The sequence below is a fragment of the Oncorhynchus clarkii genome, chromosome 3, assembly GCF_045791955.1.
Source record: "Oncorhynchus clarkii lewisi isolate Uvic-CL-2024 chromosome 3, UVic_Ocla_1.0, whole genome shotgun sequence".
Classification (NCBI taxonomy): domain Eukaryota; kingdom Metazoa; phylum Chordata; class Actinopteri; order Salmoniformes; family Salmonidae; genus Oncorhynchus; species Oncorhynchus clarkii.
Genome location: NC_092149.1, coordinates 89,105,446 through 89,122,269, shown reverse-complemented (window position 1 = coordinate 89,122,269; position 16,824 = coordinate 89,105,446). Strand labels below are relative to the sequence as shown.

Here is a 16,824-nt window from a genome sequence, read left to right as displayed (position 1 = left end):
TCTGCCAGCCTCGTCCATACTGAGAGACGCCTGCTCCAGTTGGGCCGTGATATCATCCAGGTTGGAGGCCAAGGGACGGCGAGCTGCCACCGTGGAGGCTGGCGAGGCCCGGGTACTGGTAGATACATAGAGAGGTACTTTACTTTATCTAAGGTCAAACACAGCAGCAAAATAAATACATACACTGTACAGGACAATAAAAAAAAAACTAAGTCTGATCGGAGATCAATCAATACATTTGCTGAATTGAAAAATGATCAATAAATAAAACACATAAATACCACAACACAACAGTGACACCAAAGACGTCTTTAACATAAATATATCCACAGTTCAGTGACCTTACCTACTAGAGGCACTGCCCCCACTGCTGGAGGTGCCTCCTCCACTGCCCCCACTGCTGGAGGTGCCTCCTCCACCATGCCCCTTGGTGCCACGGCCGGCGGGGGGTTTCTGGCGCAGCTTGGCATCACCTGGCACACCCAGCCTGTTCTTGCCACTATTGGGCTTGCCGATGGTGCTCAGCTCCTGCTCTATGGAACACAGGTCTGCCATCAGGGAATCCAGGTCTACACCTTCTCCACCCTTGTTCAAAGCCTCTGGAAGAAGAACATAAACAACAACATAAACAACAGCATTAACAACAAAAACTAAAAATATAGCTGCAAGCAGCCATGTCGGGGTTCAAGCTTTGGAACCATAGCACCACCACCAGGACAAATTGTACACATTTCCTTAGGATGATATATAGATATAGAGAGAAGTATAGATCTAGAGATATATAGATAGGGATATAGATATATATAGATACATAGATATAGATAGATATATAGATAGAGAGATATATAGATATAGATAGATATATAGATAGATAGATAGATAGATAGATATACAGATATAGATAGATACATAGATATATATAGCTATAGATAGATACAGATATAGATAGATATAGATACATATATAGATATACAGATATAGATAGATATAGATATAGATAGATATAGATATAGATAGATATATATAGATACATAGATATAGATACATAGATATAGATATAGATAGATATATAGATAGAGAGATATATAGATATAGATAGATATATAGATAGAGAGATATACAGATATAGATAGATATATAGATATATATAGCTATAGATAGATACAGATATAGATAGATATAGATACATATATAGATATAGATAGATATAGATAGATGTATAGATATAGATAGATAGATATATATAGATATATAGATATAGATAGATATATTGATAGAGAGATATACAGATATATATAGATATATAGATATATATAGCTATAGATAGATACAGATATAGATAGATATAGATACATATATAGATATAGATAGATATAGATATAGCGATCTAGATAGATGTATAGATATAGATATATATATATAGATATATAGATAGATAAAGATATATAGATATATAGATAGATATATAAATAGATATAAGGATATAGATAGATACAGATATAGATAGATAGATACAGATAGAGATATAGAGATAGATATTGAGAGATATATAGATATAGATAGATACAGATAGATATAGAGATAGATATAGATATAGAGAGATAGATACAGAGAGATAGATACAGATATAGATAGAGAGATAGAAATAGATATATAGATAGATAGAGATATAGATATAGCGAGATAGATAGAGAGAGATAGATATAGAGAGATATAGATACAGAGAGATATATACAGATATAGATAGATATAGATAGATAGAGAGATAGATACAGATATAGATATAGAGAGATAGATATAGATATATATAGATACAGAGAGATAGATACATATAGATATAGAGATATAGATACAGAGAGATAGATAGAGAGAGATAGATATAGAGAGATAGATACAGAGAGATATATAGAGAGAGATACATAGAGAGATAGATATAGATATAGATATAGCGAGATAGATATAGATAGATACAGATAGATATAGATATAGAGAGATAAGACATAGATAAAGATATAATATAGATACAGAGAGATAGATACAGATATAGATAGATATAGATACATATGGAGAGATAGATATAGATATAGCGAGATAGATATAGAGATAGACATAGATAAAGATAGATATAGATACAGAGAGATAGATACAGATATAGATAGAGAGATAGATATAGAGATATAGATATAGCGAGATAGAGATAGATATAGATATAGCGAGATAGAGATATATATAGATATAGATATATAGAGATAGACATAGATAAAGATAGATAGATACAGAGAGATAGATACAGATATAGATAGAGAGATAGATATAGAGATATAGAGATATAGATACAGAGAGATATAGAGAGATAGATACAGAGAGATATAGAGAGATAGATACAGAGAGATATAGAGAGATAGATACAGAGAGATATAGAGAGATAGATACAGAGAGATATAGAGAGATAGATACAGAGAGATATAGAGAGATAGATACAGAGAGATAGAGAGATAGATACAGAGAGATATAGAGAGATAGATATAGATACAGAGAGATAGAGAGAGATATAGAGAGATAGATATAGATACAGAGAGATAGAGAGATAGATATAGAGAGATAGATATAGATACAGAGAGATAGAGAGATAGATATAGAGAGATAGATATAGATACAGAGAGATAGATACAGATATAGATAGATATAGATACATATAGCGAGATAGATACAGCTATAGATAGAGAGATAGATATAGCTAGAGAGATAGATAGATATAGATAGAGAGATAGCTAGATATAGATAGAGAGATAGATAGAGCTATAGATAGATAGATACAGCTATAGATATAGAGAGATAGATATAGCTAGAGAGATAGATAGATATAGATAGAGAGATAGCTAGATATAGATAGAGAGATAGAGAGATAGATAGAGCTATAGATAGATAGAGAGATAGATACAGCTATAGATATAGAGAGATAGATATAGCTATAGATATAGAGAGATAGATATAGCTATAGAGAGATAGATACAGCTATAGATATAGAGAGATATATAGATATAGATAGAGATATAGATATAGATAGAGATAGATATAGATATAGCGAGATAGATAGATATAGAGATATAGATATAGATATATATAGATATAGATAGAGATAGATATAGCGCCGTCATGTAAAATATTAACATCCGTGTCTGATGTATATGCATTTATGTGCCAAGTCACGCCCACTTGAATGTTCATTGGTCAGTACCATGTTGTTTGAGTTGCTAGCATGAGAAATATTGCGTTGTGAGACCTTGGTCCATAAATGCCATGTATCAAGTTCTGTGAGCCATGACCAGCCTTTGAAAGCATTTCAAAGCTACAGATGTGAGTGCTACGGGGGATAGTCGTTTAGACAGGTTACCTTGGCATGAAACTTAGGAATTACAGACTGGGTCAGGGAGAGGCTGAAAAACACACTACAAACGATCACCCTCATGCTCTTAAAGGAAATCATGAATGTCATGGATATATTGGAATTAGTGGATATATGGAGACTTAAATACCCTGACCTAGTGAGATATACATGGAGGTTTAATATCCTGACCTAGTGAGATATACATGGAGGAGGTTTAATATCCTGACCTAGTGAGATATACATGGGTAATCATCTTGATTACTTTCTTATGCCATTCTCTCTGGCACCAAGTTAAAGTGTTGATAGGAGACAGAATGAGGTTGGACCATTAGATAATTACCATATACATTACTCTTACAGAATTTCCACGTGGGCGAGGATATTGGAAATTTAATCCAAGCCTATTGGATGATACCTCTGTCCTGGTTAAAAACAAGTTATTTATAAGTTATTTATAATTGAATTTTTCAGACATAATAAAGGTATAGCAGATCCCCTTATTGTATGAGACACTTTTAATTGTGCCTTGCTAATGCTAATATATGCATATTATTATTAGTATTGAATAGGAAACACTCTAAAGTTTCTAAAACTGTTTGAATGATGATGTTTGAATGATGTCTGTGAGTAAAACAGAACTCATATGGCAGGCAAAAACCTGAGAAGAAATCCAAACAGGAAGTGAGAAATCTGAGGTTGGTCGATTTTCAACCCAGCCCCTATTGAATTCACAGTGGGATATGGATGAAGTTGCACTTCCTAGGGCTTCCACTAGATGTCAAACGTCTTTAGAAACTTGAATGAGGCTTTTACTGTGATGTGGGGCTGAATGAGCCAGGTGTCTGGCAGAGAGCCAAGGGCTGGTCACGCGCGATTCACATGATAGCGACCTGCGTTCGTTCCATGGCTTCTCTATACACAATGTAATTCTCCGGTTGGAACGTTATTGAAGATTTATGATAAAAACATCCTAAAGATTGATTCTATACTTAGTTTGAAATGTTTCTAAGACCTGTAATATAACTTTGTGAAGTTTTTGTCCGACGCTATGCTCGACCTGCACGAGCGTTTGGACTTGTATACCTAAGCCCTAACAAAAGTAGCTACTTGGACATAAATAATGGACATTATCGAACAAATCAAGCATTTATTGTGGAACTAGGATTCCTGGGAGTGCATTCTGATGAAGATCATCAAAGGTAAGGGAATGTTATTTATAATGTTATTTATGATTTCTGTTGACTCCAACATGGCGGAGAATTTAAAACAAATTCTGAGCGCCGATTCATCCTAATCAGACAGGTTTTTTACATGGGAGATGATATAAGACAAGTACTGGAAACAATAGAATGAAATATCAAGGAAACCAGGCCGGGTCTAGGGTGTAGACTTGCCTAGTCAAATAAAGGTAAAATAAAAGGTTACATTTAAAAAATTATAAAATAGACATAATTCTCTATTAGTGCCTCTCCGTTCTCATAGGCTGATTATATGGACAACATTGTTTTTATTGGTCTGTTTGTCAGTGTCAGCAGTGTAGGATACCCTGTCATTTGTTTTATTAAAACAGATTCTGCTAATGTCTCCAGTCATATAAAATGTAGTAGAATTGCATGAAATGTGTTGAAGAAAGAAAGAGGGAACTTCTCCACACGCTCAGCCATGCAGTGAACTGTCTTTTTCGCAAACAATTATTGATTATTTTTATTAGCCTAAATTATGACTTTCCAATCTACTCATCACATTGGGAATACCAGGCTATCTTACACACATCTGCAAATGTGATGATGAATGGGTCATTATAAAAGGTGCATTTTTATGGTGAACATCAGCTTCCCAAAACTGACGATTCGACCTATGGTTGCTCGGTTTTTAAATCAGAAAGCAACATCACTCCTAAAATGCCTACCGTATGTTCACAATATTCTCCCTGAAACTCCATCAGACAGCCACTGTGTCCACCGCACAGGGCGAGGAGTCCGAGCCCCAGGGCGAGGAGTCCCAGCCCTGACCTGCCCTATGGCGAGGGGTGCGAGCCCTGCCCTGCCCTAGGGCGAGGAGTCCGAGCCCTGCCCTGCCCTAGGGCGAGGAGTCCGAGCCCTGCCCTAAGGCGAGGAGTCCCAGCCCTGCCCTAAGGCGAGGAGTCCCTGCCCTAGGGCGAGGAGTCCGAGCCCTGCCCTGCCCTAGGGCGAGGAGTCCGAGCCCTGCCCTAAGGCGAGGAGTCCCAGCCCTGCCCTAGGGCGAGGAGTCCCTGCCCTGCCCTGCCCTAGGGCGAGGAGTCCGAGCCCTGCCCTAAGGCGAGGAGTCCCAGCCCTGCCCTAGGGCGAGGAGTCCCTGCCCTAGGGCGAGGAGCCCGAGCCCTGCCCTGCCCTAGGGCGAGGAGTCCCAGCCCTGACCTAAGGCGAGGAGTCCCAGCCCTGCCCTACCCTAGGGCGAGGAGTCCCAGCCCTGACCTGCCCTATGGCGAGGGGTGCGAGCCCTGCCCTGCCCTAAGGCGAGGAGTCCCAGCCCTGCCCTACTCTAGGGCGAGGAGTCCCAGCCCTGACCTGCCCTATGGCGAGGAGTCCGAGCCCTGCCCTATGGCGAGGGGCCCGAGCCCTGCCCTGCCCTATGGCGAGAGGTGCGAGCCCTGCCCTGCCCTAAGGCGAGGAGTCCCAGCCCTGCCCTACACTAGGGCGAGGGGTCCGAGCCCTGCCCTGCGGCGAGGAGTCCCAGCCCTGCCCTACCCTGCCCTAGGGCGAGGAGTCCCAGCCCTGCGGCGAGGAGTCCCAGCCCTGCCCTGCCCTGCCCTGCGGCGAGGAGTCGCAGCCCTGCCCTAGGGCGAGGAGTCCCAGCCCTGCCCTGCGGCGAGGAGTCCCTGCCCTGCCCTAAGGCGAGGAGTCCGAGCCCTGCCCTAAGGCGAGGAGTCCGAGCCCTGCCCTGCCCTAAGGCGAGGAGTCCCAGCCCTGCCCTGCCCTAAGGCGAGGAGTCCCTGCCCTAAGGCGAGGAGTCCGAGCCCTGCCCTAAGGCGAGGAGTCCGAGCCCTGCCCTGCCCTTGGGCGAGGAGTCCGAGCCCTGCCCTAAGGCGAGGAGTCCCAGCCCTGCCCTGCTCTAAGGCGAGGAGTCCCAGCCCTGCCCTGCTCTAAGGCGAGGAGTCCCAGCCCTGCGGCGAGGAGTCCCTGCCCTGCCCTAAGGCAAGGAGTCCGAGCCCTGCCCTAAGGCGAGGAGTCCGAGCCCTGCCCTGCCCTAAGGCGAGGAGTCCAATTTGTCCTGATTGTGGCGCTGTGGGGCCATAGCTTGAACCACGCCATGGCTGATTGCAGCTATATTATGTACATTTAATTATACCGTTAATGTTGTACATGGAGAAGCGGTTGCAGAAGTTAGCCATGTTGGTCTCCTGTCTGAGAGGGGCTTTCTGAGGGGCCTTCTGGACTGTCTCTGGTCTCCCATCATCCAGACTCTGTACAGAGGAGAGGACACAGACACAGTATACACCACAAGCATATGAAAATACTACCCACTAAGGTAGTTATAATGCTGAAAATACATGGTAACAAAACAATCCCTATAACATCACTAAATGTCCACATAATGTATTAGTTAGTTACCCGATAGGGTTAGGGTTAGTTATCTGTGGAGGTTAGGGTTAGTTATCTGTGGGAGTTTTAATTTTACCTTTATTTAACTAGGCAAGTCAGTTAAGAACAAATTCTTATTTTCAATGTCGGCCTAGAAACAGTGGGTTAACTGCCTGTTCAGGGGCAGAACGACAGATTTGTACCTTGTCAGCTCGGGGGTTTGAACTTGCAACCTTCCAGTTACTAGTCCAACTCTCTAACCACTAGGCTACCTGCCGCCCTAAGTTAGGATTAGTTACCTGTGTGAGTTAGGGTTAGTTGCCTGTGTGAGTGAGAGTTAGTTACCTGTTAGGGTTAGTTACCCGTGTGAATTAGGGTTAGTTACCTGTTAGGGTTAGTTACCTGTGTGAGTTAGGGTTAGCTACCTGTTAGGGTTAGTTACCTGTGTGAGTTAGGGTTAGCTACCTGTTAGGGTTGGCTACCTGTTAGGGTTAGTTATCTGTTAGGGTTAGTTACCTGTGTGAGTTAGGGTTAGTTGCCTGTGTGAGTGAGAGTTAGTTACCTGTTAGGGTTAGTTACCCGTGTGAATTAGGGTTAGTTACCTGTGAGGGTTTGTTACCTGTGATGGTTAGGGTTAGTTACCTGTTAGGGTTAGTTACCTGTGTGAGTTAGGGTTAGTTATCTGTTAGGGTTAGTTACCTGTGTGGGTTAGTTACCTGTGTGGGTTAGTTACCTGTGTGGGTTAGCTACCTGTGTGGGTTAGCTACCTGTGTGGGTTAGCTACCTGTGAGGGTTAGTTATCTGTGTGAGTTGGGGTTAGTTACCTGTGTGAGTTGGGGTTAGTTACTAGTTAGGGTTAGTTACCTGTTAGGGTTAGTTACCTGTGTGAGTTAGGGTTAGTTACCAGTTAGGGTTAGTTACCTGTGTGAGTTAGGGTTAGTTACCTGTGTGAGTTGGGGTTAGTTACTAGTTAGGGTTAGTTACCAGTTAGGTTTAGTTACCTGTGTGAGTTAGGGTTAGTTACCTGTTAGGGTTAGTTACCCGTGTGAATTAGGGTTAATTACCAGTTAGGGTTAGCTACCTGTGTGAGTTAGGGTTAGTTACCTGTGTGAGTTAGGGTTAGTTACCTGTGTGAGTTTATCCAGCTCTCCCAGCCAGGGTTAGTTACCTGTTAGGGTTAGTTACCTGTGTGAGTTTATCCAGCTCTCCCAGCCAGGCTCCAAACATCTTGTCTAGATCCTGATCTTCTTTATCACTGTCCTCCTCTCCTCCATCTGTGTGGTCCAGGTCTTCATCTGACAGCTGCTCCATCTGAAACACACACACAGGGTAAAGTTCGCTACCGGTTGACGAGCGTGTCAGTCCCTCTCATTCATCTCCAATGGGAACCCTGCATCTCCATGGTAACATCCCTGGAGCAGGTCAACCTGACTGACGAATCCCTGGTCATCACAGCATATGGGTCATCCCAAGTCTACCTAACTGACAAACCCCTGACCATCACAGCATATGGGCCATCCCAAGTCCACCTAACTGACAAACCCCTGACCATTGACATCAATCGATGTCTTTGTGTCTACAGAACCTATCAAATCACTTGCTCCAGCTATATAATCATCCATCTATATGTTCAACCTTTTAGACACTGGGCATCCCAAACATTAGTACATGAGGATGGTGGATAGTCTCCCCGTCTGGAAGTGGGAGAATATCGCATTTTTCAAACACCTGAAAGCTTTTTCATGCAATCTAGAGCCATAATCATTATGCTTAATTATACATAAAAAAAAATTAAAAAATGTTTATATTTCTGCATATCTAAATAATTCTAAGCGTTCGTCTTGAGCCGTCTGTATCCTCCTGACAAAATCTGGGTAACATAGTGAAAGGAACGTGAGTCTCATTCAGTACATTTAGTTATTGCTTGCTTTATTAGTCTACCAACCTTACCGGCACGCCAGCTAAAATACAGGCAACCGCCAAAATAACGGGACACAAAGTATATTGAAAGCAGGTGCTTCCACACAAGGTTCCGGAGTTAATTAAGCAATTAACATCCCATCACGCTTAGGTCCTTTTATAAAAATGCTCGGCAGGCCATTATTTTGGCAACCATGGCTATCCTGCCATCCACAGGACATGAGTGGTCACTCAATGGTTGGATGAGCATGAAAACGATGTACGCCTCAGTCACCAGATCTCAACCCAATTAAACACTTATGAGAGATTCTGGAGCAGTGCCTGAGACAGCGTTTTCTACCACCGGCAACAAAACGCCTTCCCTCTACCCCAACCTTCCCTCTAGTCCTGCCCCAACCTTCCCCCTAGTCCTGCCCCAACCTTCCCCCTAGTCCTGCCCCAACCTCCCCCCTAGTCCTGCCCCAACCTTCCCCCTAGTCCTGCCCCAACCTTCCCCCTAGTCCTGCCCCAACCTTCCCTCTAGTCCTGCCCCAACCTTCCCTTTAGTCCTGCCCCAACCTTCCCTCTAGTCCTGCCCCAACCTTCCTTCTAGTCCTGCCCCAACCTTCCCCCTAGGCATCCAACCTTCCCTCTCCTCAATCTGTTATTCCCTTCCCTCGCTATGACTGTCACTGTCAATGGGACATCTTTGTGCTGATGTTTAGATTCTGTGGCTGTTTCAATATTTCACTGTGACTGATGTCTCCAGTTTCCACCTTCAGTCCCCGCCATAGCTGCAGAACACCATGAATAAAGCCTGACGGAATTATCCCCCCTTGTCTGAACTACTAACCTAGTGCAGAGCCGTGGTAGTCTTTCTGTTAAGACTACTACTAGTCTTGCTGTTAAGACTACTACTAACCCAGTCTCCCCCTCCCTGTGAGGAACGAGCAGCGTCTCCCCCTCCCTGTGAGGAACGAGCAGCGTCTCCCCCTCCCTGTGAGGAACGAGCAGCGTCTCCCCCTCCCTGTGAGGAACGAGCAGCGTCTCCCCCTCCCTGTGAAGAACGAGGAGCGTCTCCCCCTCCCTGGTTTCTCCTCTCCTGATCTACCTGTGTGGTTTCTCCTCTCCTGATCTACCTGTGTGGCTTCTCCTCTCCTGATCTACCTGTGTGGTTTCTCCTCTCCTGATCTACCTGTGTGGTTTCTCCTCTCCTGATCTACCTGTGTGGTTTCTCCTCTCCTGATCTACCTGTGTGGTTTCTCCTCTCCTGATCTACCTGTGTGGCTTCTCCTCTCCTGATCTACCTGTGTGGTTTCTCCTCTCCTGATCTACCTGTGTGGCTTCTCCTCTCCTGATCTACCTGTGTGGTTTCTCCTCTCCTGATCTACCTGTGTGGTTTCTCCTCTCCTGATCTACCTGTGTGGTTTCTCCTCTCCTGATCTACCTGTGTGGTTTCTCCTCTCCTGATCTACCTGTGTGGCTTCTCCTCTCCTGATCTACCTGTGTGGTTTCTCCTCTCCTGATCTACCTGTGTGGCTTCTCCTCTCCTGATCTACCTGTGTGGCTTCTCCTCTCCTGATCTACCTGTGTGGCTTCTCCTCTCCTGATCTACCTGTGTGGCTTCTCCTCTCCTGATCTACCTGTGTGGCTTCTCCTCTCCTGATCTACCTGTGTGGCTTCTCCTTTCCTGATCTACCTGTGTGGTTTCTCCTCTCCTGGTCTACCTGTGTGGTTTCTCCTCTCCTGATCTACCTGTGTGGCTTCTCCTTTCCTGATCTACCTGTGTGGCTAATCCTTTCCTGATCTACCTGTCCGGCCCTCAGACAGTATTCAAACTCCTTGACTTATTCTACATTTAGTTACATCCGGAATTAAGAATGGATGTAAACTGTTTTCCCCCCTCAACCATCTACACACAATACCCCATAAAAACATGTTGTTTTTTTTTATTTGAAACTGAAATACAGAAATATCTAACTTACATAAGTATTCACACGACTAAGTCAATGCATGTTAGAATGACCTTTAGCATGACCTTTAGCAGGGATTACAGCTGAGAGTCTTTCTGTATCTTCAAATTCATCACATCTGGATTGTACAATATTTGCACATTATTCATTTAAAAAATATTCAAGCTCTGTCAGGTTAGTTGCTGATCATTGCTAGACAGACATTTTCAAGTCTCGTCATAGATTTTCAAGCCGATTTAAGTCAAAACTGTAACTAGGCCACTCAGGAACATTCAATGTCATCTTGGTAAGCAACTCCAGTGTTATTGTCCTGCTAAAAAGGTGAATTCATCTCCCAGTGTCTGTTGAGAAGCAGACTGAACCAGGTTTTACTCGAGGATTTTGCCTGTGCTTAGCTCTCGTCCATTTCTTTGAATCCCTAGCCCTTGCCGATGACAAGCATACTCATAACATGATGCAGCCACCACCATGATTGAAAATATGAAGAGCGGTCCTCAGTGATGTGTTGTGGATTTTCCCCAAACGTAACACTTTGTATCAGGACAAAGTTCAATTCTTTGCCACATTTTTTTTCCAATTTTACTTTAGTGCCTTACTACAAACAGGATGCAGGTTTTAGAATAGATTTTTCTGTACTGGCTTCCTTCTCACTCTGTCAATTAAGTTTGTATCGTGGAGTAACTACAATGTTGTTGATCCATCCTCAGTTTTCTCCGATCACAGACATTAAACTCTGTAGCTGTTTTAAAGTCTCCATTGGCCTTATGGTGAAATCCCTAAATGGTTTCCTTCCTCTCCGGCAACTGAGTTAGTAATGACGCCTGTATCTTTGTAGTGACTGGGTGTACACCATCCAAAGTGTAATTAATAACTTCACCATGCTCAAAGGGATATTGAATGTCTGCTTATAGGTGCCCTTCTTTGCGAGGCATTGGAAAACCTCCCTGGTCTTTGTGGTTTAATTTGTGTTTGAAATTCACTGCTCGACTGAGGGACCTTAAAGATAATTGTATGTGTGGTGTAAAGAGATGAGGTAGTCATTCAAAAATCATGTTAAACACTATTATTGCACAGAGAGTCCATGCAACTTCAGCACATTTTTCCTCCTGAACTTATTTAGCCCATAGCCAAAGGGGTTGAAAACTTTGAGTCAAGACATGTCAGCTTTCCATTTTTAATGAGTGTGTCTAAAAACATATTTCCAGTTTGACATAATTATTGTGCATTGTGTGTAAACCAGTGACAAAGTATGTCTGTAGCATAACAACATGTGGGAAAAGTCAAGGGGTCTGAATACTTTCTGAGGGCTCTGTATATCATATACATCTGGCACAAACAAACAATACCGACACCGAGGAAGTGTAGTTGTGAGACGTAAACAGCACCGACACCGAGGCAGTCTAGCTGTGAGACGTAAACAGCACCGAAGCCGAGGCAGTCTAGCTGTGAGACGTAAACAGCCCCGTAGCTGAGGCAGTCTAGCTGTGAGACGTAAACAGCACCGTAGCTGAGGCAGTCTAGCTGTGAGACGTAAACAGCACCGTAGCTGAGGCAGTCTAGCTGTGAGACGTAAACAGCACCGAAGCCGAGGCAGTCTAGCTGTGAGACGTAAACAGCACCGTAGCTGAGGCAGTCTAGCTGTGAGACGTAAACAGCACCGTAGCTGAGGCAGTCTAGCTGTGAGACGTAAACAGCACCGAAGCCGAGGCAGTCTAGCTGTGAGACGTTAACAGCACCGAAGCCGAGGCAGTCTAGCTGTGAGACGTAAACAGCACTGAAGCTGAGGCAGTCTAGCTGTGAGACGTAAACAGCACTGAAGCTGAGGCAGTCTAGTTGTGAGACTTAAACAGCACCGAAGCTGAGGCAGTCTAGTTGTGAGACGTAAACAGCACCGAAGCCGAGGCAGTCTAGCTGTGAGACGTAAACAGCACTGAAGCTGAGGCAGTCTAGCTGTGAGACGTAAACAGCACCGTAGCTGAGGCAGTCTAGCTGTGAGACGTAAACAGCACTGAAGCTGAGGCAGTCTAGCTGTGAGACGTAAACAGCACTGAAGCTGAGGCAGTCTAGCTGTGAGACGTAAACAGCACTGAAGCTGAGGCAGTCTAGCTGTGAGACGTAAACAGCACCGTAGCTGAGGCAGTCTAGCTGTGAGACGTAAACAGCACTGAAGCTGAGGCAGTCTAGCTGTGAGACGTAAACAGCACTGAAGCTGAGGCAGTCTAGCTGTGAGACGTAAACAGCACTGAAGCTGAGGCAGTCTAGCTGTGAGACGTAAACAGCACTGAAGCTGAGGCAGTCTAGTTGTGAGACGTAAACAGCACTGAAGCTGAGGCAGTCTAGCTGTGAGACGTAAACAGCACCGAAGCTGAGGCAGTCTAGCTGTGAGACGTAAACAGCACTGAAGCTGAGGCAGTCTAGCTGTGAGACGTAAAGGCTCAGAGAAAGGAAATAAGTTTAATATTGACACACTGATACACTTAAACCAATGAGTCAGACGTGGTTCCGATAACGGAGAGAGAGATATGACTCTCCAGACATGTCCTAGCAGAGTAGCCGACGGACTGGAAACGGTGTAATAAAGCAGGGAATGCAGTGTACAGTATTCACTAGCTTTATCATGCACTGGAGTCAGTGAGTGCATCCCAAGTGGCACCCTATTCCCTGTGTAGTGCCCTACCTTTGGCCAGGGCCCTATGGCACCATATTCCCTATGTAGTGCACTACTTTTGGCCAGGGCCCATAGGGAGTGCACTATATAGGGAATAAGGTGCTTTTAGAGACCGACCAGTAGAGGCTCCTCCGCACTGCAGCAGGACACACTAGACTAGAGGGTTTTCTGTCTCCTGAACTGTCTCAAAGACACCAGGCCATAAATCAATTCTCTCAACCTCTACCTGAGGTAGCCTACAGATCAGGCAACACACTCTCTCTCAACCTCTACCTGAGGTAGCCTACAGATCAGGCATACTGGAGTACAACACACACTCTCTCAACCAACGTCCTATGAATCTTTCCCTCGATCCTGCGTTAGTCCCTGCCTCCGAAAAACATCCCCACAGCATGATGCTGCCACCACCATGCTTCACCGTAGGGATGGTGCCTGGTTTCCTCCAGACGTGACGTTTGGCATTCAGGCCAAAGAGTTCAATCATGGTTTCATCAGCCCAGAGAACCTTGTTTCTCATGGTCTGAGAGTCTTTAGGTGCCTTTTGACAAACTCCAAGCAGGCTGTCATGTGCCTTTTACTGAGGAGCGGCTGCCGTCTGGCCACTCTACCATACCGGCCTGATTGGTGGAGTGCTGCAGAGATAGTTGTCCTTCTAGAAGGTTCTCCCATCTCCACAGAGGAACTCTGGAGCTCTGTCATAGTGCCCATGACCAAGGCCCTTTTTGGTAGATCTGTGAGATCTGAGCCTCGACACAATCGTGTCTCGGAGCTCTACGGAAAATTCCTTCGACCTCGTGGCTTGGTTTTTGCTCTGACATGCACTGTCAACTGTGGAACCTTATATAGACAGGTGTATGTCTTTCCAAATCATGTCCAATAAATTGAATTTACCACAGGTGGACTCCAATCAAGTTGTAGAAACATCTCAAGGACGATCAATGGAAACAGGATGCACCTGAGCCCAATGTAGTGTCTCATAGCAACGGGTCTGAATACGGACTTAAATAACGTATTTAAAATAGTAAAAAGATACATTAGGGGGGAAAATGACGTGGCGGTGCTCTCCCTAGCCTGACGTGGTGGCGGTGCTCTCCCTAGCCTGACGTGGTGGCGGCGCTCTCCCTAGCCTGACGTGGTGGCGGCGCTCTCCCTAGCCTGACGTGGTGGCGGCGCTCTCCCTAGCCTGACGTGGTGGCGGCGCTCTCCCTAGCCTGACGTGGTGGCGGTGCTCTCCCTAGCCTGACGTGGTGTCGGTGCTCTCCCTAGCCTGACGTGGTGGCGGTGCTCTCCCTAGCCTGACGTGGCGGCGGTGCTCTCCCTAGCCTAACGTGGCGGCAGCGCTCTCCCTCTCTCCCTTGGCCTCCATAGCTACCCTCTCTCCGCCAGTGTACCCTCTCTCCCTTGGCCTCCACAGGTGTCCTCTCTCTGCCAGGGTACCCTCTCTCCCTTGGCCTCCACAGCTATACTCTCTGCCAGGGTACCCTCTCTCTGCCAGGGTACCCTGTCTCCCTTGGCCTCCACAGGTATCCTCTCTCTGCCAGGGTACCCTCTCTCCCTTGGCCTCCACAGCTATACTCTCTGCCAGGGTACCCTCTCTCTGCCAGGGTACCCTCTCTCCCTTGGCCTCCACAGGTATCCTCTCTCTGCCAGGGTACCCTCACTCCCTTGGCCTCCACAGGTATCCTCTCTCTGCCAGGGTACCCTCTCTCCCTTGGCCTCCACAGGTATCCTCTCTCTGCCAGGGTACCCTCTCTCCCTTGGCCTCCACAGGTATCCTCTCTCTGCCAGGGTACCCTCTCTCTGCCAGGGTACCCTCTCTCTGCCAGGGTACCCTCTCTCTGCCAGGGTACCCTCTCTCTGCCAGGGTACCCTCTCTCCCTTGCCCTCCACAACAGCATTTTATTGATATATTTGCATTTCTTTAACTAGTCAATGAGAACACATTCTATTCTACAATGATGACCTGACCAACAGAGCACAGCAGAATGAAATGCATCCCAAAGCTCTATCCCCAGCCAGTCAGGGGATGAGAAGGAGGAAGGAGTTAACAGGAAGAGAAACACTGGGAATCCCACCCTCCATCAGCCCATAGTCATCCCAGAGAGAAGCTACAGCTGCCAGTCTCTCTCTGTGTGCGTTAATGGTATTCTATACATCTGACTCCGACCTCCAAAAACGTCAGATGTGGACATAATTGCTGAACAATAATCTGTCTGATATGGCCACTGAACAGTTGTAGACACTAAGTCCCAAATTACGCCTTATCCCCTATAAAGTGCACTACTTTTGATCAGACCCCATGGGAAGAGGTTGCCATTTCTGACAGATCCTTACAGTAGGAGGAGTTATAGAAAACCTATTATGCTCCCTAACCACAATATAGCAGACCTAACAAGATGCTGCTCCAGTGTTCTATATGACAGACCTAACAGGATGCTGCTCCAGTGTTCTATATGACAGGCCTAACAGGATGCTGCTCCAGTGTTCTATATGACAGACCTAACAGGATGATGCTCCAGTGTTCTATATGACAGGCCTAACAGGATGCTGCTCCAGTGTTCTATATGACAGGCCTAACAGGATGATGCTCCAGTGTTCTATATGACAGACCTAACAGGATGCTGCTCCAGTGTTCTATATGACAGGCCTAACAGGATGCTGCTCCAGTGTTCTATATGACAGGCCTAACATGATGCTGCTCCAGTGTTCTATATGACAGGCCTAACAGGATGCTGCTCCAGTGTTCAATATGACAGGCCTAACAGGATGCTGCTCCAGTGTTCTATATGACAGGCCTAACAGGATGCTGCTCCAGTGTTCTATATGACAGGCCTAACAGGATGCTGCTCCAGTGTTCAATATGACAGGCCTAACAGGATGCTGCTGCTGCTCCAGTGTTCTATATGACAGGCCTAACATGAGGATGCTGCTCCAGTGTTCTATATGACAGACCTAACAGGATGCTGCTCCAGTGTTCAATATGACAGGCCTAACATGAGGATGCTGCTCCAGTGTTCTATATGACAGGCCTAACAGGATGCTGCTGCTGCTCCAGTGTTTTATATGACAGGCCTAACAGGATGCTGCTGCTGCTCCAGTGTTCAATATGACAGGCCTAACAGGATGCTGCTCCAGTGTTCTATATGACAGACCTAACAGGATGCTGCTCCAGTGTTCTATATGACAGACCTAACAGGATGCTGCTCCAGTGTTCTATATGACAGGCCTAACATGATGCTGCTCCAGTGTTCTATATGACAGACCTAACAAGATGCTGCTCCAGTGTTCTATATGACAGACCTAACAGGATGCTGCTCCAGTGTTCTATATGACAGA

At 45.3% G+C, this 16,824-nt stretch overlaps 1 protein-coding gene across 2 annotated transcripts in view; it reads right to left on the bottom strand.

Moving 5' to 3' along the window:
* Nucleotides 1–16,824, bottom strand: part of LOC139405540 (ras-associated and pleckstrin homology domains-containing protein 1-like) — a 131,927-nt gene that overhangs the window by 70,919 nt on the left and 44,184 nt on the right. For both annotated transcript variants that reach the window (XM_071147955.1, XM_071147953.1), the window contains 4 exons: nucleotides 8,134–8,259; nucleotides 6,716–6,830; nucleotides 347–599; nucleotides 1–115 (listed from right to left, as the gene is read on the bottom strand). The exon at nucleotides 1–115 is cut by the window's left edge and continues 273 nt beyond it. In XM_071147955.1, coding sequence (XP_071004056.1) covers nucleotides 1–115; nucleotides 347–599; nucleotides 6,716–6,830; nucleotides 8,134–8,259 — 609 coding nt within the window. The remainder of the gene's footprint in view (nucleotides 116–346; nucleotides 600–6,715; nucleotides 6,831–8,133; nucleotides 8,260–16,824) is intronic.